Raw genomic sequence first — 23,131 nt, 5'->3', positions numbered from 1 at the left:
ATGGGAGAAACAATGACATATATGAGTGGAGGGTTGATGTGGGAGAAATGGTTCGAGGAGCTTAGGGAGGACCAGCTGGGGAGAGTGGAGCCGCAGTTGTGGGGGAAGGTATTGGTTATGGGAAAGCGTAGCTTTATCAAGCACAGCAAACATTAAGGAGACAGTGTGGTGGCAGGAGCTGCAGTCTCAGGCTGGAACCACATGTTGCATGTCCTGGAGATAAAGGGACACTTTTTTACCTGGGAAGCTGTCATACCCAGTTTGGGAAACTAGCTGGGCATACTGCACAATCAATGCTGGTTCTGCCAGCCTTGTGGACCCCACAGGAGCAAGATCAACCTGAAGATTCCTTCAGTGTTTGGATTGTTGGATGAAGGTGCTCAAATAGCAAATTAGAGCCTTCTGAACGAGAACTTTGATCCCCAGGATGCCACACTCAGCCAGTGGAATTTAAGCTTCCTTTGGTTTTGATGACTGCCTGTAGTTCAAAGCACTGTCTGTTATGGTATAAATCACGGAAGGCTTTAATTATTTTTATAATGAAATGATTTTAGAATGTTGTATTATTTTATTGTTGTTAGCCGCCCTGAGCCTGGCTTTGGCTGGGGAGGGCAGGATATAAATTTAAAAAATATTATTATTATTATTATTATTATTATTATTATTATTATTATTATTGCTTCTATCACTTCCTCAATGAGATATAATCTGAAGCCAGTTGATTTGTTATGCAGTGCGTATTGGTTAATATCTCTGTGTCAATACATTTAATTTCTCTCTCTCTCTTTTTAGCCCCCCGATAGAATTCTAGACCAGCTCCAGCTTCACCGGAACATTCCAATTCACACTATTTCCTTTAACTGTGATGATACCGGAGCGAATAAATTTTTAAATGAATTGGCCAGTGAGACAGGTGGACGGTTTCATTACTATCATATTATTTTGAGAGACCCTGATGCTCCAAAACCTTCTGAGGCAAGTCTTTAGTAAAAGTTAAGATGAAGACTTTTAGGTGTTTCTTTGTCATACCAAGGAGGCTGTATAATAACTTTTGATGAAATTGGTTAGTGCACAAAGTTCTTAATAGGGTCTGCAAAAAACTGAAAGTTCAAAAGCATTTTTGAGAAGCAAAATGGATATACCAGAAATAAGGCCTCATCAGGAGGATCAGCTGACAGCTTATCTCTGCCAAATCTTAGCCTTTGTGGGAGAGTCCCCTGAGTCCTAATTTTCAAGGGCACTTGTGAATACTGGTGTTTGGTACCAGATGTTGAGGGACCCTAGAGTAAGATGTGTGAATGTCAGGGGGCTGTCAGGCGAGCCCAGGTCATCCACGGGGCAGGAAAGAACTTGAGTCATGAAATGCAATTAGCTATTTTTCACATAAAGTAACAACACAGCAGAGTTCCTTTGGCTCCTCTCATTTAACTGGAGATGTTGCTGAAACTGACCACTGGCCCCGCCTTTCCCCTCTAGCCTCTCACTCTGGATTCCTCCCAAGCAGATGGAGACTGGGGCAATGGGGTGGGCTCCTTCTCTGGGCCTGTCTGGTCCATTGCTCAGTAACATGCAGGACTCTCCGTGAGCGGGGTGCCGGGAGGGGGAGCCAGCAGGACTGGGATGGTCCTGTTGCTGGGTAGCGGGGGTAACCTCTGACTTCCCTCCATCTAAGTCTGTGTTCACACTGAGATCCTCAGCCTCCTGTCCTGGAAGGGCCTCTTTCTCCTAATCCCCCTTGATTGCTCATACCTCCTGCTTCTAGCACCTCCCAGCTCGTTCCTTCCTCAGTCTGTTCCCCAGTGTCCCACTACCACCATCCTGGGTCTAAGCCTGTTTCTTCTATGTCCTCCCTGGAGGCTTCTTTGGTGGGCAGTGCCCACCACTCTTCCTCATCCAGCCAGTCCCTGTTAGTGAGCTGCTGTCACTCAGTGTGCCCATCTCTTTGCCATGATCACCACCAGCGATCTCCTTTTGGGCCCAGTCTGCACACCCCTTACCCAGGAGGAGAGATCAAAGCAAGTGGAGGCCTCTGCTGCCTTTCTCATTGTTCTTGTCATTGCTTGAAGGAAGCAGATGAACAGGAAGCAACAGCAAGGAGGATGAGTACCCAAAGGTTTTGGGGATAAGACTTGGCAGATGTGTCTCTGTTGCTTACTGGGAGGCGGAGAGCTGAGGTGGCGGGAAGGTCAGTGCAGTGCAAATGCACTGGCAGAACCAATATGGTATCTTACCCCTCTCACTTCTGGTAAGCACTTGCTGGGTTTCCTACCTGATGAGCTGTTAGCAGTGATCTCTTTGCTGGGGTGTGGGCTTTGACAGGTGTCTGATGATGCTCATCCTTGCTGTTAACTCTGTGTAATATCCTGTGCAGATGTACTGAATGAAAGGAGAAGTAGCCTTGTCACTGGAAGGATAAATAGCCTGGCTGAAGGGCATGTGCATGTGTTGATTTTAATAAGCTCCAGTACATCTACAAAGAACAAACTTGTATATATGCTAAAATTGGCTGCTGTCTAAGTCGGGTGTGTGTGTGTCTTTTCTTACATTCACTTTGGCAGTGAGCACAGCTTAAACTCTCAAGGCAAGGTTTTTTTTTTGTGTGTTTTTTTTTGCTGTAGGGGCTGTGAAACAGGGATGTGGATTTCCACACTTTGTTTTATGGCTATTTCCATTTCATACCCCTCCACGCTGGTAAGAGGAGGAAGGTTGCTGGAATGACAGGTTTATGTTTTTACTTCACCTTTGGGAAGTGCATTAGTCATGAAATGGGGGGGGGGGAATAAGAAATGGATGTGTTATCAGAGTGTGGGGGATAATATATCAGAAAGATGAATGACAAATAATTCAATAATAATTCTTAGGGTGCAGTAATGGGATTCTAGATTTGCAGCAGAATGTATCTCCATGATCATCCATCATAGTTACGTTATTACATCAGTAGCTATAGTAAAGGATGAAGCTGAATTAACTTTCAAGCATGAGGGTTTTTTCCTGCAGGATATATATTTTTGCGTATAATCTTAACTGGATTAGAAAATTGGCTGGTTTTCCACCTCTACCCTTAACCAGAGGAAGTAGCTTTTCCCTTAGTGTCTCATTCTCTGGTTGTATCCTGGCTAGATTACTGTAATGCATTATGTGGGGGCTGCCTTTTAAAAATGGTTCAGAAACTCCAGTTAGTACAGAATGCAGAGGCAAGAATGGTTTGTAGGAGACCAACAATCAAAGCGTATTACACCTGTTCTGCATGGCTTGCAGTGGCTGCCTATTTGTTTCTGTCGCAGTTTATAAATTGCTGTCTTTGTCCTTTAACCCCTCAGTGGTTTGGAACCATGTTATCTGAAGGACTGCCTTATGAAGCTGTCTGAATTCTGCTCTCTAACCTGCCATTAAGAGAGACTAGGCTGAGTGATTCAGAGATGGGGCCTTTTCTGTACTGGCCCCGTGAAGTGCCTGTAACCCTCCTCCCCCATGACTGCTAAAAGGACCCTCAATATGTTTTTATTTTCATCTGTGTTTCATTATTCTTATCAATTAATGTGCCTTTCTATGGTTTTAGTATTAATTTTAAAGAGGTTTATTTGTAGGCTTAAATTGCTATTTTAAATTACTGTTTCATATGTTTTATCATTGGTTTTGCAAACCACCTTGTCCTGAAAGATGGGATATCGCTCTTTTAATAAATAAAACTTTGCCCCCTCTTGGTATTATTGTGTAGGTTTGGTATCTGGTTTAGAACTGGTTCGTAATTAATTTCAGTCACCGTTTTCTCATTTTGGCAGTGTGAGGATATATATCTACTAAAGAAAGAGATTGAAAGAGGAGAAAAAGAACTGAAGACAATACATACCTTTTACACTGACAGCGTATTGATGGATTTGTTTAATGGAGCAAAAGACCGTCAGGATAAGTATGTCTATATTGGGAGGGAAATATGAACGGGAAAATAAAGTGCTCATCTTCACAACACTGAGGTGGGGATGGGGAACCTGTGACCCTCCAAATATTCTTGGACTCTAGCTCCCATCAGCAGCAGCCTGCCTGGCCAACATTCAGGGACAATGGGAATTGTCATCTAACAATATCTGGAGGACTACCATTTCCTCATCGTTACATTAAGAAATCCATTTCAGTAGGTAATATAATGTGTTCCCCTTTATATGCTGGTAAATTTCACTCCTCTCATCGCAAGGATGATTCTCTGCCAAAGGATTAAGCCAAAAGCTGCTCCTCCTTTTGTGTCTGTGTGCCACCACAGCTGTGCTAAATGTGGCTTCAGTGGTGGTAGGCAAATGCCTGATCTTGTTGAACCAATCAGAGAGGTCCATGTTGCCACAAGTGGAGAACCCAAGGCCAAAGAATAAAAGAGGCTTCTACAAATGTGATGATTCCCTGCATCATCCTTTACTTTGTCGTGGAGAAGTGTTTCATCCACATACATGGATGTTATTTTGAACACCAGTAAGGTTGCATGCGGATTGCTCCAAGACTGATTGCACACGGAGAAACAGATCTTGGAAAGAATGCTCTTAGGAGCTCATAGCAGAGTCAGATTCCTTGGATTCCAAATGGAAATATGTGTGGTTGCTGATCTTATGCTTTCTCTTAAGCTTTTCTTTAGGTGCTGCTTGGTTGTCCAAGACCTAGAATTCTATGCCAGTTTTTGAGCATCAAGTGCTGGTTCATTTGTGGCACACCAAGATGCAGAAACACGGTGTGGTATTCAGTGCTAGTCCTACTCAGAGTAAGCCTTTTGAAGTTAAGAGACACCACTAACAGATTCATTGTTTTCAACAGGTATATTCTGACTAGGACCTGGTTCAGAGTTCCCCAAAGTTGGGTCTCCAGCTGTCTTTGGACTACAGTTCCCATCATCCCTGACCACTGGTCCTGCTAGCTAGGGATGATGGGAGTTGTAGTCCCAAAACAGCTGGAGACCCAAGTTTGGGGAAATCCCCGACCTAGCTGAATACAATATGTGTGTTTATTTCAGGCTTCTCACTTCTCAAAGCGGTTTCTCCCAAATACGTGGGTGGGTGTATGTGTGTGCTTGCTTCGGCGCAGGTAGTGACTTGCCTGTTTCTTAAACAGACATCGCAGGCAGCCTTTTGCTGCATCCGCAGCAACCACACACGGTGAGGGACTGAATCCCCCATCTCCAGATAGGCCATATTGGGCCTCTGAAGAGCCTGCAACGGCTTCGCCAGAACCTGGTACAGATGGACGTCAGGGTCGCTCTGAAAGTCCAACCAGAAGGAAGAAAGCCTTATACGCAGGTAAAACAGATTGTGGAGATTCCTCAGTGAAACATGTCCTGTCTCTGACAACTTGAATATGAAACCTCTTCTTCCACATGGTTTAACACCAGATGTGTGCTAGGTGCAGTCCTCTCAAAACTACATTCGAAAGACGACTAGCATGGAGAAAGTTCCAACTGAAGTCTAAAATGGATCTCTCTCTCTCTCTCTCTCTCTCTCTCTCTCTCTCTCTGTGTGTGTGTGTGTGTGTGCGCACACCAGAACTCTCTCTTATTATTTATTTTCCAGTCTGCCTCATTACTGTGGTCCCTTCACCAAAAAGAAATACAATTGTGCTTCAAAAATGACACTAATATTTAAAATATTTAAAAATGACACTAATAATATTGAGGTGGTTCGCTGTTTTCTGTATCAGATTGCAGTGGGAAATCCTGCCGATTTGGGAGCAGCTATGAGGATACAGCGGTGCCAGTGCTATTTTTCTGGAAAAAGAGGTGCCAGATCTCACCATGAACACTGGCGCCTACCTGAGAGGTGCTGAAAATGGGTTCTGTTGAGTTTCGGCTGAAAAAAAATCAATCCTGAACGGTGGGATCTGTCCCCATTGATCCTTCCAATGGTTCTTTTGCCAACCCTCCCTTTATTAACCTGCTGTGGGGCAAAAAGAGAATCCTGCTTCTAGTTGCATGTACTGTGTGGCATGTCCTGTTGGTTTGAAGGGAAAAGGAATTCCCTTCGGCCCACGAAGAACTGACCTCAGTTCTCCAGTGTAGAAAGGGGTTCTGTGGATGTCTATGGGATGAGAGTCTGGAAAGTTTCCTGTAAGTTTATAGCATGGAGACATGAAAATCTGAAGGTACAATGCAATTTTATAATGCTCAACAGCATCCTGATTTCTGATTATCTGAAACAGCTAAAACTGGACAAAATCAGGGTTTTGAATGAATTAGCAGTGTTATTCCTTCTGATTCGCAAGGAAACAGTGCCTTTTCTTAAGTGGGAAAGTCATGCAATTTTTTGGGATAGCACCATGAATGGAGTCTTCCTGAACAGCACAATCATATTCATGTATACTGTACTCAGTAGTAAGTTTCCTTAAGTATTGTGGGACTTACTCTCAGGTAAGTTAACGTAGGATTGCACTCTATATCTGAACCTTTCGCATTTTGAACACATCATTAAAAAATAGAAACTCTGGGAGAAAAATTCCTTTGACCTGTTATCTTTTTGAAAATGGCTGTATGGCCCTGTTCCCAAAAAGCTGGCTTTGCCCCCTTATCTTGGGCTCCAAAATCAAAATGTCAAAATTCCAGCATATATACTTTAAAGTGCATATTCAAAGCTTATGAGTGTGGTCCCAACTCTGCCCAGAAGCAGCTATATCTTCAACTGAGTCACATAGTGAATGGAAAAGTATAGAGAATTAATTATGGAGGCTGTGCATTTTGTCTGTGGGAATGTTTCCTGTGCTCAGTTTTTGCCTAAAGGGCTGGAGACACTAAAAAGTTCTTTTGCTTTTCAGAATCTAAGCAGACTTCTGGTTTGTTATTAAGTTGCTTGTGTGTGTTTGTGAACATCTTTCTGCAGAACAAACAAGGAGCAGCATGCTTAGGACGCAACGCTATGCAGGAAAGCCTTCTGAACAAAGTCCAAATGAAAGAGGATCTCCCGAAAGAAAAAGTAAGCTGTGGCCCTATTTATTCTATGATTCTATGATTTGTTTCTGCACGCCTTAGCCCTGTCTGTGGAATATCCAGTTAACTGAATATTGAACTGCACTCTGTGCTCCTGAGAGAACGAAACCCTCTCCTCACATCACCTAGTGGGTCCTGAGGCCACTGCAGTTATGTAGGGGGGAAGCTGTACAGAAGCCATGTCCTGCTGGGCTAGATCTTTATCTCCACTCCTGCCCCCTGTAGACCAACTTGGACAGGTTGGTGGGATTGCCCCCTGTCAAATCATCCAATATCCCATGAAAACCACCCTTATGGGGGAAAGCTCCCTTTGGTGCCCATGGGAGCTTTCTAAGAACAGGTGGGTAAGACGTCATTTTAATTGCCTCTGGAGGAGGGAAGGATCAAAGCTTAAATATTGAACCTTCTCTCTCCGTGTACAGTGGTTTTTGTTAAAATAGGGTCCTCCTGTGCTCAGTATTAACTTCTGTTTTCTTTTAAAGCTAGCAGTGCTGCTGCCTGCTGTGCATTTAATGTAACGTTAAATGCAGTGGCGGGCGTGCTTTCATGCTGGGACTAGAATGTTGTTAGGTGTTTCTTTGGTGTGTGCTCCTGATTTGTGTTTGGCTGCCCCTCCCTGGTGAGCCAGTCATGGCTGCAGAGAGAGGTCTGCAAGTGTCGTGCCGCCCTCCCAAATTCCAGAATAGCCTAACCCATTCCATCAGCTCACTGGGCCCTGGGCCTATCACCTGGGCAGAGCAGCCAGGTTTTGGGCCTGTTGGTGTGGCTGTCTCAAGAGCCTTCCAACTGTCTGGCTTTCTCATCTATTATTTGGTCTGCCTGTGTCTCGCCCTTGCCCTTCTAACTTTGGTCTTGGTTCGTTTGGGACTTAGGCCCCCTTTGCACTGTGCATTTAAGGCAGCATCATGCCACGTTAAATTGTAACTCCGTGAGGGGAATAGGAGGTCTTCTAATGACTCTCAGCACCCTTGACCAACTACAGTTCCCAGGATCCTTTGGGGGAAGCCACGACTGTTTAAAGTGGTATGATACTGCATTAAATGCATAGTGCAGACGGGGCCTTATACTCTAGGCAACCCTGTGCTCCTGACTATTTGTTCCCCAGTACTGGCACATGTGAAATGACACAATAATCTTGTTTTTAAGTGCCCGCTGCAGAGAAGACACAAGATAAAAAGATAGATAAAGAGTAAGTAGATTTGATGAACTTGATTTTGGAGGGGGGAGGGGTATTTTTGAATGGGTTTCAGTGTCTCATTTTATTTTCCCCTTCTGTCTTTTAAAAAGCCCTTTAGATATCCCTTCTGCTAAGTGGCTGAAGACTCATGGTTTGGTTGCTAGGCGACTCACCATAATGGATGCTTTGGCCCCGACAGCTGTTCCTCGTACAACCAAATACATTCCGATTCTAGACAAACATGTTGTTTCAAGAGTATTTGATGATGTAAGTCTCTTAGTTGTTTCTGGGGAAACTCCACATCAACAGTGTGACTCTGAATCAAGCAAGGATTCAGGTTGTGTCGAGTATGTTCCCATTTTGATATCTGGGACTGTTGACGGGGATAAGAGAGCGTCCAGAAATATTTCACTGCAAACCCTTTAATTGCAAGGATATTCTCCTTTCCTTCGCAATCCTATATTTCTTGCCATTCTTACCTCTTTTGTGCTGTTCCTCCTTTCTGGATCAGGTCACATGTGTGATCCCAGCCAATTGAGGATCATCTAGTCAATTGCATGATGTCAAGATGCTATGCAGCCAGTCAGATGTGACTGGCTGGGGGCATATGAAGTCAGTTAGGAGAGAAGACGAACTATTTAAGGCATTGCTGATAGTCTTATTGGGTGCTTTAGCTGAGATTCCTACATTGCAGGGCGTTGAGCTAGATGACTCTTGGTTCCCTTCCAACTATGATTCTATGATTTGTCTAATTTTTTAAAGCTATCCTGATACCGTGTGAGTTCTCAGTGTATGGACCTGAAATAAACAACAGTTTTAGGAAAGGGATTAGTCGCTGAGAAAAGTTTACATTAATTTCTGCTTTGGATTAATGCTGTTTCTGATGCAGTGCCAACCTCCCATAAAGTTTCACGGCCCCATTTTGAGGGCAAGAGCATGGGAGTGAAATGAATCAATGTTTCAGCTCGCATGTCTGACATCTCTGTGCTGATGGCCATCATTCTTCCCCCCCCCTCCCAAAATTTCAAGGGGCATAAATACAGACGGTCATTTACCCTCGCTAGATTCAACGTGCTGCCATCTGCCTTATTGCAGGGCAGATTCGAGGGTAAACCATACGTGGAACGAGTCTGCCCCTGCGGTTTGATGGAGGTAGAAACTGTCTCTCATGCCTTGTTATGCTGCCATATCTGCGGGGATATACGCTCAGTATTTATTACCCCTGCTATGCAAAAATCTCCACATGAATCCGAACTTCAATGTCTAAAATCCCTGGTAGAGGACAAGGATCCTGAGATCACGTTAAGGGTAGCCAAATTCTGTGTGTTTGCCATAAAACTTAGGGAACAAGCTATGCTATCAATAAAGATTAAGGCCTTAAATGATAATTTTAGGTTATATGTTAGTGACTAAGTTTTAATTGATATATTTTTTAACTTGCTATATCTGTAGTGCCCCTGTTATACCTAATTGCAAATTCAAATGTATCCCTGTCGTGTTTTATGACTTCCTTGATATTATATGTGGGCTGGAACTGGTCTGTGACCAAAATAATAAATTCAAGGGGCATTCTGTGGGGGGAATGGTAGACCCCTGGCTACTAGAGATAAGCTGGGGGAGCGCTAGTGTGTTTTCCACCAGTGAAGTACACCTCTGCCCTCACAATTCTACAATTTTTCATACATCTTTTTGTAGTCAACACCCGCTCTCCTGTTGTTGTTGTTCTGCCCTTTTCCCAGTCCAGAATTCATTTCATTGCATTTCCTCCTTTTTTTACCAATAGGTGGCAGTGTACTAACACCTTGTGGTCAAACACTGACTCTGGGTCACAGATCACTTAGGTTGCATGCGAAGCCACAGGCATGCCAACATTTTGCACTTGGTGAGCCAGCCTGGAAAAGAGACTGAGCTCTGTGGGATCCCTGAATTCTTGAGGCTTCAGTGTGGTTTCTAAAGTGCTTTAAAGAACAGCCACCTTAACAGCACTTAGCTTATTTCTTTTGTTGCTATTTAGCTAAAGTTGTTAATGTTGTTTTATTGATTATAAACGCCGTATTGATTTTGCTGTAATTGTGATGTTCAGCTTATTTTTTAGTTCCTGTTTTGTTATTAGTGTTTTGTGGATTGTAATAGTTTTTTACTAATGATTGGTTAATTAATTTGTGCGATTTATGCTGCATTTGTGACGTCCTATTAGGTTATTAGGGATGCGGGTGGCGCTGTGGGTTAAACCACAGAGCCTAGGACTTGCCGATCAGAAGGTCAGCGGTTCGAATCCCCACGACGGGGTGAGCTCCCATTGCTTGGTCCCTGCTCCTGCCCACCTAGCTGTTCGAAAGCACGTCAAAGTGCAAGTAGATAAATAGGTACCGCTCCGGCAGGAAGGTAAACGGCATTTCGGTGGGCTGCTGTGGTTCGCCAGAAGCGGCTTAGTCATGCTAGCCACATGACCCGGAAGCTGTACGCCAGCTCCCTCAGCCAATAAAGTGAGATGAGTGCCGCAACCCCAGAGTCGGCCACGACTGGACCTAATGGTCAGGGGTCCCTTCTGTGTACTGCTGGGTTTATTACCACCCTACATTAACATACCACAGCAAAATTAAAGCAGGAGTTCACTCTACAAGCTCGTTGTAACTATTATGTCTCAACCGGTGTCTCTGTGTGCTTATTTTTCCTCTTCCCTCCACATTCCCTTTGTGCCATATCGACTAGATTTCTGTAAGTGGCAGAACGCCGCTAGATGAATGTGGTGCCCAAATAAAGAATAAAGCTAACCAAATGGAAGGCACTTAAGTCCCTGCCGTTTAACCATTTGCACAGCAATAACCTAATAAAAAGCTAAAGGGCAGGAGCAGGGACCGAGCAACGGGAGCTCACCCCGTCGTGGGGATTTGAACCGCTGACCTTCTGATCAGCAAGTCCTAGGCTCTGTGGTTTAACCCACAGCGCCACCCGTGTCCCTACACAGAAGTTAGCCCACTGTTATTGTATGAATCACAGAGACACCTGGCAGCATTTTGGTAGTATTTTAGATTTCCCACGAGGTCTTCAGTAGATGGCCTCCTCTGGGTACCCTCACCATCTGAATGTGAGGTGAGTCAAATGCTGTCCCCAGAGAGAATCATAGAGTTGTAGCGTTGGAAGGAATCCTGAGAATCATCTAGTCCAACCTTCTGCAATGCAGGAATATGCAGCTGTCCCATACGGGGATCGAACTTGCAGCCTTGACGTTATCAGCACCACGCTCTAACCAGCTGAGCTATCCAGGCCGAGGTCTGCTTGGTGTCTGCTTTGTTTTCATGTTAGCCCTTTGCGAAAGGCTTCTTTACTGTTTAAAGCTGCTTGGATTTTACTGTTTTATTTCTTGTTGGCTTATAGTTATTTTTAGCTAAATTGTAATTTGTTAACTGCCTTTTTCTATTGTAATCCCCCGCCCTGCCCCCTGGAAGCGTACCTATAATTGCTAGGTAAACAATCACATGTGCTGGGGATTTGTAGGCTAGTCACATTCAAAGCTTTGTTTTTGTTCCCTGCTTAGCCTAGTTAGACTCAGTACATTCTATGGCTGTGCATGCTTCAGAATTTAACAGTGACAAGTTTTGAAGGCCTGATCCTGTGTTTCTGTGGCAGGTTCTCCCCTTTGCCCATGTGAGCAACAATAAGAAATATGTCACGCTGATCAATCCTCAAGCAGTGGATCTTGATGCTTATAAGAAGAAGTTGCAAGAAGCAATAAAAGTGTATGAAAGGCAAGTCTACTCTTGCACAGAGTATTTTTATTAATTGACATTTTCAAGACCAGGACATAAATAAATGCAATATGCAAGATACATTTGGCCATTAATATTTATTAATACTCCATTAGTTATTCATGGAGTTGATTTTAGGCATTTGGAAATGATGCATTTATCTTCCTCAAAGTTTTTAACTTGCTTTTCAAGACAGAAATGTGTTTTCTGCTCCTCTCTGGGATTGGTTGGCATTTTTGGGGAAGACAACTGTACGATTTGAATTTCTTCAGCTGTAAAATAGCATTATATATTTGAAACAGTTACTGTTTTCCCTATGGGATTTCTCCAAGCTGGAATATCAAGAGGGCAAATTTCAATATGGAGCTGTTTGCAAATGACCGAGCAATAACTCTAAATGTCTCTCACAGCAGCTGTTCAGGCTTGTCTATTACGCCACGAATGGTACATTATATTTCTGCAAATTGAATTTGCAGAGGTTGAAGCGCAAGTCTCTGAATCGCGATAGGTCAAACTTTTATTTGATGCCTGCCAAATTGTCCAATTTGTCTTTGCACAGAAAAGCTTTAATGAAGAAGGACGCATGACATTAACTCGTCCTCCTTGATAAATAACCCAAGCGCTATTAGCATGATATTTAGTTGAAGCAAAAAATGGCAGTAACAATAATGCCATACATTTCAGGAAGAAGGAGAATATTTCCTGCTGGGCAGTGAATGACACCCCACCCCCGAAACAAAGAGATCTTAAAGCCACAGTGAATTATTGTTTGGAATAATCACAGGCATAAGAAAAGGAGCAGGTGGCTAACAGAAAGCAACATGTGCCCTTCAAAAATAAATATCCCGGCGCTGTCAGATTTTATGCCTGTGAATAAATTAGGGAATCTGAGTATGTGACACAAAAATTATCCTGGAATGCTTCATTATACCCTGGAATGCACAAATGCCCTTGGCATGCTGTCGTAGCTCTGGCCCCTGACTGCCAAAAGGACACATCTGTGGTTCAGAGAGAGACGGGGTTAGTTCAGGATTGCTGCCAAATTCCATCTGGGGAAGCTGTGCTGCACCTGAGGGCTCTTCACCAGACCCGTTTCATGGGAACAGACCTCCCAGAAGCTGCCATTCTGCAGGTCCTCTTGGTATCCTTTTTTTTACCACAGGGATGGAGAACATCTGTGGCCTTCCAGATGTTGTTGGACTCCACTCCCATCAGCCAACAGCCAGGAATGGTGGGAGTTGTAGTTCAACAGCGTATGGAGGGGCCACAGGTTCTGCATCCCTCCTTTACCGAAACCGTTGAATGATTTGATTTGTTGGTTTACCTACATGGTGGCACTTAATTGTTTCCGCAGGCCTTCAGTAGAAAACCACCACATATCCTATTAGCAGAGTAGTAGCTTGCTACCAGACTGATAAAATCGAAAGGAAAAGCCATGGCTCAGTGGGAGAGTATATGCATTGCAAGTTCAGTTCCTGGTATGCCCAGCTAAATGGCCAAGTAGGAGAGATGATGGAGACCCTGTCTGAGACCCTGGAAAGCCCCCCACCCCAGCTTCAGCTCCTTGAGGGTCAACTGTCCCACTATAATGATGTGCAATGCAGATTCCTTCTCCCTCCACCCCCCTGCATAAGTAGAAGCACTTTCAGATTACATAGGACATCTGTAGACCAAGCCATTGTGTGTTATATGTGATTGTTGTTGTTGTTTAGTCGTTTAGTCGTGTCCGACTCTTCGTGACCCCATGGACTAGAGCACACCAGGCACTTCTGTCTTCCACTGCCTCCCGCAGTCTGCTCAAACTCATGCTGGTAGCTTCGAGAACACTGTCCAACCATCTCATCCTCTGTCGTCCCCTTCTCCTTGTGCCCTCCATCTTTCCCAACATCAGGGTCTTTTCCAGGGAGTCTTCTCTTCTCATGAGGTGGCCACTTTCAGAGGATAATTTTGAATTTCATAGTTGGTTGATGAGGACAGTTCGACACTTCTTTTTTAAGGCCTCTCGGAGTACAAATTTGCTACAGGTCTCCCTCCCCTATTTTTAAAAGAATGGAGCGTTCTGTTTTATTTAATCTCGTTAAGTGCACTTACTGCGCTCTGAGAAACTGTTGTGTTTTCATTAACAGGCGGCTTGATCAGCTTATTTGGAGAGCGTTACCCCAGGAGGAAAAAGACAAGTAAGATGCTGCCTTCTTGCTTTCCAGCTCAAGAATTTATTTTTATTTTTTTTAAAAAAAGTATAGATGGCATGGGAGCCACTGTTTCATGTCTCCATTGGAAGTGCACCTTGAGTTTTAGGCATTTTATTTCATTCTTTTTAAAATCATCTCTATAGTGTAGGGAGAAGGCTTTTCTGTTGAGGGCCTCAGTCCCTTAGGGAAAGTCTGTCAGGGGCCATATGTCAGTGATGGGTGGGACTGGAGGTAAAAGTGGGTGGGGCACCCCCTTTTCTTTCTGTTTGACCTTTCTCTCTCTGTTTTCTGTCATCTCCTTTTGACTTATCTCCCCTCCTTGCTATCTTCATGAAACTTCACTGAGGGTCGCAGGTTGCCCCGCCCCGCTCCTGGACTCTAATGGCTCCAAGATCCATAAGGGGTTGCCAGTCCCTCCAAGTGCCCCTGTTTTCAAGGGAATGTCCCAGATTTACAGAAGCCGTCCCGCTTTCTGATTTGATCCTGGAAAGTCCTGCTTTTCCTTAGGATGACCCTCTTTTCATCAGAGAAATGTTGGAGAAATGAAAGCAGCCCTGTATAGGGAAGGTTTTTTAAAAAATAATAATAATTTTTAAAAATGTTTTTATGTATGTTGGAAGCCACCCAGAGTGGCTGGGGCAACCCAGTCAGATGGGTGGGGTGTTATTCTTATGGAATAGGATGTCCCTATTCTCACTGGAGAAATGTTGGAGGGTATTGGTTGTGGCTAATAGGGAATGATGTCATATTTTTCATGTATGCAAAGCATCACTTGATGTTGCATTTCCTAGTGGGTGAGGATGCCTCTCTCATGACTGGGCACATAAGAAGTGTATCCAGCCTGTACCAATAGCCTAATATGTTTAATTCTCCAAAGTTCTAGCCTAATTCGCATGAATTAATTAACACAGGTTTAGTCCCTGCTTACGTAATGAGTTCTGTCAGGAGCGCATTCATAGTTGATTTGTTGGTGCAAGTGGAACCCTATTGGGCCCTTCTGTCACCTGACCCTTGCTGAGTTGGTAGCTGTGGTACTTCCTTTTCTCACAGTTTTTTGAGAGCAGGTCTGCCACTCCTTCCTTCAGTAACTGCCAGGCTGTTAATACACTGTATTACAGGCAGGCTGTTAATACACTGGAGGTGTTTTGCTCCCCAGTGCAACCTAGCTACAGCCCCTGCACCAAGCTAAAGGTACCCCACATAGACTGCATGACGGTAATCCAAAACTTGAGGATATCAATGCATGGACAACTGTGCTCACACTATTCCGGTCCAGGAATGGCTGTAGCTGTCTTACCAGCCGAAGTTGGTAAAAGGAACTCCTAGCCACTGAGGACACCTTAGCCTCTGGTGACAGAGCTGAATCATGGAGCAGTCCCAGACTGCACTCCTGTTCCTTCAAGGAGAGTTCGACCCCATCCAGGGCAGCCAACTTACCTACTTCCCAGACCCAGGAAACACTCACCCACAGAGCCCTGTCTTGCCAGAAGTCAGTTTATTAGTCCAACCCACCAATGTATGGTTTTCTCATAGTACCACAGTATGATCAAAATGAAGATAAGTCCCACCTTACTTGATTGGAAAAGAAGGTCTGCTTAGTCCAGCATTCTGCTTCATGAAGCAGTCACCCTTATTATTCTGGCAGTTTGCAAACAGGACATGAAGGGAAGTGCCTTTCTTTGTCCCCAGCCGCTGGCATGCAAATGTATACTGTGCTTGTGTAGGTACTGTTATTTTTGCTTACGTCATGGAACCCAAGGCAGTTCTCAAGCGACCTCCCATCCAAGCACTGACCAGGCCCAGACCTGTTTAGCTTTAGCAGGGTAGTAGTCTTAAGTGCCTTCAGATTGTACCCTGGGAGGTTCCATTTACCTGTCATAGCTAAGAGCCCCTGGTTGACCTCTATGAATTTGCCGTCATTTTTCGTCGTGGGGGCTCCATGCTTTTAACAACAGCATAAAACAGCCAAGTTCAATAGTTGCAACTTCCCCCGTCACCATACTTTCCAAGCCGGGAAGCCTCCAGAAGTCAAAGCGAAGTTGTCTAGAGGAGGCTGCCCGAGAAGAGGAGGACAGTATAGATTTAAAACGGGGGTTTGCAGAAGGTCATAGCTGCAGAGGGGAGAAGCTGGTAAATATTGGGAGAGCAGTAGGAAGAAGAAGCACCAGGGGAGATACAGATGGCAGGCTCGTTGTCTTTAGAAAGCATTCATGACCCCTCCTCTCCCAGGACTAGGTGTGCCTTGAGAGTAGTAGAACTGAAAGCTCAGAGGCAGAAAGCACTGGTCAGCTGGCACAGCGACTAAGGGGGTGGGACTTTACTTGGAGCAACACCATTATCTAAGAGAGACCACATTCCTTCATCTCTCTCTGTGAATATTGAATAAATCACTTGGTAAGAACTCTTCTTGTTTATCTGCTTCTTGGTTGACACAGTGGGAGGGATAGGATTCCCTTAAGCCTGGCAGTATCTCATGTTATGCAGCCTCAGAGTGCAAGTGCCGTTTTCGCTTTTAGGTTTGAACAGAACAAACCGGTCTCGTATATAGAACGTAAGGAATCTTTGCTCCAGGCTTTAGAAAATGCGAGTTGGCCCATCTCCTACGAAGAGGTGATGTTGTTGGAAGATGAGATTCTGACAGGATTAACGTATGAACAGCAGGCCATTGAACTTAAAGAAGCTTCCAAAGAGGAACCCCAGAGAATCTGTCCCCTTCGGATCTGCCCTGCTAAACAGGTAGGTGGTATTTCATTATTTATTTATTTATTTATTTATTTATTTATTTATTTATTTATGGGGTGTTTCATTTTGTTTTTTGTACAAGAAATGCACAAGACAGCTTGCAAAAAAATAAAATAAAAAATCAGTAAAATGCAAGAAAGAAACGCAATCTTAGGGACGAACTGAGAAGCCAAAGTGAAGTGCATTTTAAAAGAGCAGTAGAGTACACACTTCATTAGCAATGCCACCAGCATAGTTTCCAAGCATAACCAACATATTGAAAATACTCGGGTTTTTAAGGTTCGCGGTAGCTTTGTTTGGCATGTTTTGCCTATGTATGGAAATAAAAGATGGAAAGGAAATGATATAGCACAACTTTGTCATGAAGGGAAAAAAATAGATCTCTTTTCTTGAAAAGAAACCCTTAAAATTTAATCATGGTGACCTCCAAAGGTCACCAAATAAGCTTTGGGCTTCACTGGGTATTTGAACCCAGGTTTCCTCATGTGCAACATTACACCCAGCAGCAACAGCAGATGGGCACTGGGTTGCCACTTTGTGCCCTATCATAGAATCATAGAGTTGGGAGGGACCTTGAAGGTTATGTTGCTCAGTGCAGGATCTACAGTGCAGGACCACCCCTGACAGATGTCCACCCAGCCATTGTTTAAATACCTTCTGGGAAGGAAAGTCCACCACTTCCTTCTGTTTTAATTCACTGGTTTAATAAGCCAGCTTCGTAAGCCATGGTTATGAAACTAACCATGGTTGGCTTCTTATGAAGATGACCAGAGCTTGTTTTCAGCCAAGGGATTCAGTAAACTTGAAGTAGGCAGAGGTTCCCCTCTCAGCCATGTGGGAGGAGGTGAGGAAATGCAAGCCCAACACTTTGTTTGGGCTTGTTGCAGCTCATCCCTTTAGCGCCAAACCATGGTTTACTCTTGTGAGTGAATGCAGCACCTGTACGTTACTGTAATACTCCCTCTGAGAAAGACAAGACAAGAAATGTGAACTGTGAAACTTCCCAATGTATGCCAGTCACGTGCAGCATTATTCCTTTTCTGCACTTAAAAAATGTTATCTAATTGAAATGTTGAGGACTGCAACCTTAGTTGCAAAGGTGCTTGCTTGCTTGCTTCCCTTGGTGAGGGATTTTTAGAGCCATACCTAGTGCTGTGTTCCATGTTGAGGAGTGAGATACTACTTTATAAAATATATAAATGGAAACATTTGTGCGTGATGGTTCGTCTCCTACAAGGGTGCATTGTATTGGGCTTAGACAAATGTGCATGACTGTAACTGACATATACTCGGAGTCCTGTAGTGATTTCATGCTCTTTATTGCAGCTTGTAAAACAGTGATTAAATTGCCCCCCAAACCTCAGGCTTTTATATACATTATTTACACAATGAGTCCCGTCTGATTGGCTGATTCTGCTTCCCTCCTAGAGCCAATCAGTTGTTGCATTCTACGATCCTAGCAGCCTAATAGGCTGATTAACTTCCTCTTGGAGCCTGATTGGTCTTTTCCTGCAAGCCAATCAGTTGCTGCATTCTAGGATCCTACTTGCCTATTGTTCTAGGATCCAAGCTTAGTACATAACAGTAACCTTTTGATAAAATGAAAATGTTGTTTTTCTTTGTGCGCATAATGGGGATGGAGCAGCTTTCACTGGCACTTTCTAAACATACCAGGGATGTGAGTTTCCTTAAACCTCTTGTGCAGGGAAACGGCAGCACATTTAGCAGCCAGTTTGGCTTTAAATATTACTCATTTGTATGAAATAGGCACCTGCTACTTGGAGAGGAAATGATGCTCTACACTTTGATTGACTGATGTAATCTGTAATTTGAAATGGACAGTTGATAAATGAAAACTTTCGCCCAGCAGGATTATGCTAAATCAACCATTCAGTCAGAGAAACAAAAAAATCATTGAGAAAAGTGTTATTAAAATGCTAATAAAGCTTCTTCCTTATTTCTTTTTAAAAGCTCTTTGGCAAGCATTACAGAGGGAGCTTATCTTTTGAGAAAAGGCCAGACCTCTGGCAGATTTCCAATTGTGTATTTCTTTCAATCTTAACAAAGTGAAAAGCTCTCATTTTGCTACCAGTTAAACAAGAGATGGCTTATGTTCAAATGAGAAGAGCTTTAGAAAAGTGCCCTTATCTTACCTACAAATGCCTACTCAGAAGACCTCTAGTTCAGTGGAATTTGTTCACAAGTAAGCATGCATAGGATTGCGGTTTTGATCACATAAACCAGAGCCTTCCAACTGTGTGTCGCGACACATTTGTGTGCCTGCTACAGTGTGTAGCGCAAACGCTCCCCACACTCCTCCTGGGGCTGGAAAGGGGTTTGTTTAACCTCCAGTTTGCTGGCGAAATTGAATTACCGTGTCGCGAAATGATGCATGTCTAAAAAGTGTGTCACCAACATTTAAAGTTTGGAAAGCTGTGACCTAAACGATCAACGCTTCTACAGCATAGTGTGCCACATGAAGTAGAAATAAGATACAGTCGTACCTCAGAAGTCGAACGGAATCTGTTCCGGAAGTCTGTTCGGAAGCTGCGGATGTTTGGGTTCCAAAAGAATGTTCGCAGACCGTAACACTCACTTCTGGGTTTGTGGTGTTTGGGAGCCAAAATGTTCAAATCGCAAGGCGTTCAACTTCCGAGGTATGACTGTACTGGCTCTTAAGAGCTGAGAGAGGGCATTTTGGGGCACAGCCCTGTCCTTCAAGGAAAAATGGTATACAATTAATAAAGGAGAGGTGTCAGACTGAGGAAAGGACCTAGAGGGATACTAGGGACCATCACAAACATCAGACAAGCTGTAGAGACCACCCAGAGTCAGCTCTGTAGTCAGGCACTTCCCTGAGGCTTCCTTTTTGGGTTTCGGTCCCTCAACACAGCCACCTGAATTTCACAAAGCATGACTGCAAGATGTCTCCTCCCTGTAAGGACACAGCAACACAGCAGCATCTTGGTCACCTCACAGCCCCTCTGTCCTTGATCCTCTGGCGTGCATCATGCCTTACCAGTCTTCTGACATGTGGGTCAGTTCCCCACAGGCACCCCCCCTCCCTGTCAGCCTCTGCATAACAAATATCCACATGATGCCTTGGAATGACTGTGTGTGTCCTGCCCCACAGGCAGAGGAGATCTTTTCTAATTCTGCATCTCAACTCTGCCACTGAAAAGTTGTTTCATGCTAGTATGGCTCACCGTGAATGGTGCTTGTAAAAAGGGCTGGGGGGGGGAACTGGCTTAATAATAATAATGATTGAAGATAATATCCGATGCCCTTGAACCTCTAAAATCTTTGCTATATCCTAATAAAAATAGGAAGCGTCCATTAAGTGAGTACGGTAGCTGTTGATAATCTTCCTCTAACCCACCGATTCATTCCTCCGCTCTGCAGGAGCAGAAACATTTCTGCACTTTACCAGTTCCTTCTGGTGTGTTTCCCTCCTGCTGTCCTGACATGCCAACATATGCTACTGACTGCAATGTGATTAACACCGTGCAATCACTTATCCTGAGACAACCTGCATTAGCAGCCTAATCAGAGCCCCATCTTCAGTAATTGCTAATCTGCAGCTGCAAAGCTTCAGGGCTGAGTGGTAGAAATGCAGGTGTCATTCAGAAATGGTGTTGAGCTCAGGATAGAAATGAAACGTTTCAAACAATGGCTAGTCCCCCCCCCCCCCCCCCGGTTTTTAATTTGTCTTGCCTAAATGTATACCTAACTTATTTTTCACACACACCCTAAGCACGAGCTATACTCAACATGTCGATGTTAGAAAAAGATGTTTGGCAAGGTACATTTCCCTTGTATATTAGTGAATGCAATGCTGTTTTCTTGGAATTTAATTCTTTGGACAAATCTGGACAAATCTGATTTTTTAAAAAGCACCGAGGAGATTGCCTATTAATGCTGAAAGAAAAATAGTAACCTTTTATGGCTGACCTTAGCAGTTGGCTATCTGTTCAGACCTACTGCTGAATTAATGTAAGCTATCAAAAAAAGCTGGAAAGTTGGTATTATTCAGCTTGTGGATAGAGTTGCACCATTGCTGTTGTTTGTGCAGATGGCTAAAAGATATTTGTTGTTTAGTCGTTTAGTCGTGTCCAACTCTTCATGACCCCATGGACCAGAGCACGCCAGGCCCTCCTGTCTTCCACTGCCTCCCGCAGTTTGGTCAAACTCATGCTGGTAGCCTCGAGAACACTATCCAACCATCTCGTCCTCTGTCGTCCCCTTCTCCTTGTGCCCTCCATCTTTCCCAACATCAGGGTCTTTTCCAGGGAGTCTTCTCTTCTCATGAGGTGGCCAAAGTATTGGAGCCTCAGCTTCAGGATCTGTCCTTCCAGTGAGCACTCAGGGCTGATTTCCTTAAGAATGGATTGGTTTGATCTTCTTGCAGTCCATGGGACTCTCAAGAGTCTCCTCCAGCACCATAATTCAAAAGCATCAATTCTTCCGCGATTAGCCTTCTTTATGGTCCAGCTCTCACTCCCATAGCTTTAACTATACGGACCTTTGTCAGCAAGGTGATGTCTCTGCTTTTTAAGATGCTGTATAAAAGATCTACTGAGCCTCAAAACAGAGCTACAGAGGCACTGACGACTTCTTCTAGAAGGCAGAAATGTGCAGAGCAGATTTTTTTTTTGTCTGAAACAGATTCCATAAAAGTCACAGCACATAAGTTTAGACTAGGTTGCCTTAGATCAGAAAATAAAGTGTTATTGTAATTGCAAAAACATAAAGGAGGAAGAAGACTTAGCATTTCATAGAGCACCTTTCAAGTTTTAGCACATTTCGCACATCCATGGCACTCATGAAGAGGGTTGTAGCCCTGTTACAGAAAATGAGTATTCAAAGCTAGTAGCTTTTAAGAGGGATTGGGAACATTTTCTCCTTCCCTTGAAAGATTAGATTCTTTGAGCTAGATTCACTTGTTCCCTCAGCATGGATCCCAATAATTTGGTTTGAGGGGATGCTCAGAGGTTGGGTGGGTTCTTCCACTAATAGAGGAATAGGGGCAGCTATTTCCCTGATCGACCCTCTTTCCCCTGCTGCTCCCAAAAACCACCTTTCAGAAGGTCCCTCAAACATTTGGAACAAATTGGGTGTGGGTATTAGGGGCTGCAGTGGGAATGGTGAATGAAAATGCCCTTTCTGCCCCTCAGAAGCTTTCACTGGATCAAAAGCCAATATGTGGGTGGAACAGCAGCACTCAAAGTTTCTCCTCCTGAGATACCTGCTTTTCGTTCTCCAAGGCAGCAGCAGCATTTATTATCTCTCCAATGTCACATAGCCTTTTCTTGTCTAGCGTAGATTATTTCTCTCTCCCCCCCCCCCCCGCCATCTGCTGGTGATATATTTTATTCTCCATCCCATTTTCCCCCTGGAGAAGCTATTTGTTTCCAAAGACATGATTAGAGCAAAACGTTCTGCTGTTCATGAGGTTGATGGGGTCTTGGCCAGGAAAGGACCCCATTGTGGTTTTATTCTACAAAAGAAGATTTGAAACTGTAGGAACATAGAATCATAGAATTGGAAGTGACCACAAGGATCATCTGGTCCAACTCCCTGCAATGCAGGGATCTTTTGTCCAACGTGGGGCTTGAACCCACAACCTTGAGATTAAGAGTCTCATGTTCTGCTGACTGAGACATGAAGCTGCTTTTATTTTGAATCAGACCATTGGTTCCTTCAGTCATATTTCCCAGCTGGATTAGCAATGGCTGTAGAGAACTGCCCTGTCGAGAACTTCCCTAGCCCTGTAATGATATATTTGCCACTGGAAGTCCTGGGGATTAATCTGAGTATCATCTATATGCAAAGCATCTGCCCTACCACTGATCTACAGCCCCTCATTTGACCAATAAATCATTCTGAACACTGGGTAAAGGTAAAGGGACCCCTGACCATTAGGTTCAGTCGTGGTCGACTCTGGGGTTGCGGTGCTCATCTCGCTTTATTGGCCGAGGGAGCCGGCGTACAGCTTCCGGGTCATGTGGCCAGCATGACTAAGCCGCTTCTGGCGAACCAGAGCAGCGCACGGAAATGCCATTTACCTTCCCACCGGAGCGGTACCTATTTATCTACTTGCACTTTGATGTGCTTTCGAACTGCTAGGTTGGCAGGAGCAGGGACTGAGCAACGGGAGCTCACCCCATCGCGGGGATTCGAACCGCCGAACCTTCTGATCGGCAAGTCCTAGGCTCTGTGGTTTAACCCATAGCACATTGAAAAGTGCTAAGCGCTTACTACTAAAGTTGCAAAAGTTTTGTTTTATGCATATTGCCCCACCTTATGCCCTTTTTTCTGT

At 44.1% G+C, this 23,131-nt stretch overlaps 1 protein-coding gene across 1 annotated transcript in view; it reads left to right on the top strand.

Annotated features, from left to right (window-relative positions):
- The window catches only part of VWA3B (von Willebrand factor A domain containing 3B), a 64,588-nt gene that overhangs the window by 31,020 nt on the left and 10,437 nt on the right, over nt 1–23,131 (top strand). Inside the window, 9 exon segments of the mRNA XM_081859018.1 lie at nt 793–975; nt 3,783–3,910; nt 5,092–5,276; nt 6,846–6,938; nt 8,099–8,141; nt 8,240–8,396; nt 11,760–11,878; nt 14,005–14,055; nt 16,587–16,806. Coding sequence (XP_081715144.1) covers nt 793–975; nt 3,783–3,910; nt 5,092–5,276; nt 6,846–6,938; nt 8,099–8,141; nt 8,240–8,396; nt 11,760–11,878; nt 14,005–14,055; nt 16,587–16,806 — 1,179 coding nt within the window.

This window comes from Podarcis erhardii (assembly GCF_964252035.2).
Source record: "Podarcis erhardii genome assembly, chromosome: 4".
NCBI lineage: Eukaryota > Metazoa > Chordata > Lepidosauria > Squamata > Lacertidae > Podarcis > Podarcis erhardii.
The sequence above is the reverse complement of the archived record's forward strand: the minus strand, read 5'-3'. Positions and strand labels throughout refer to the sequence as shown.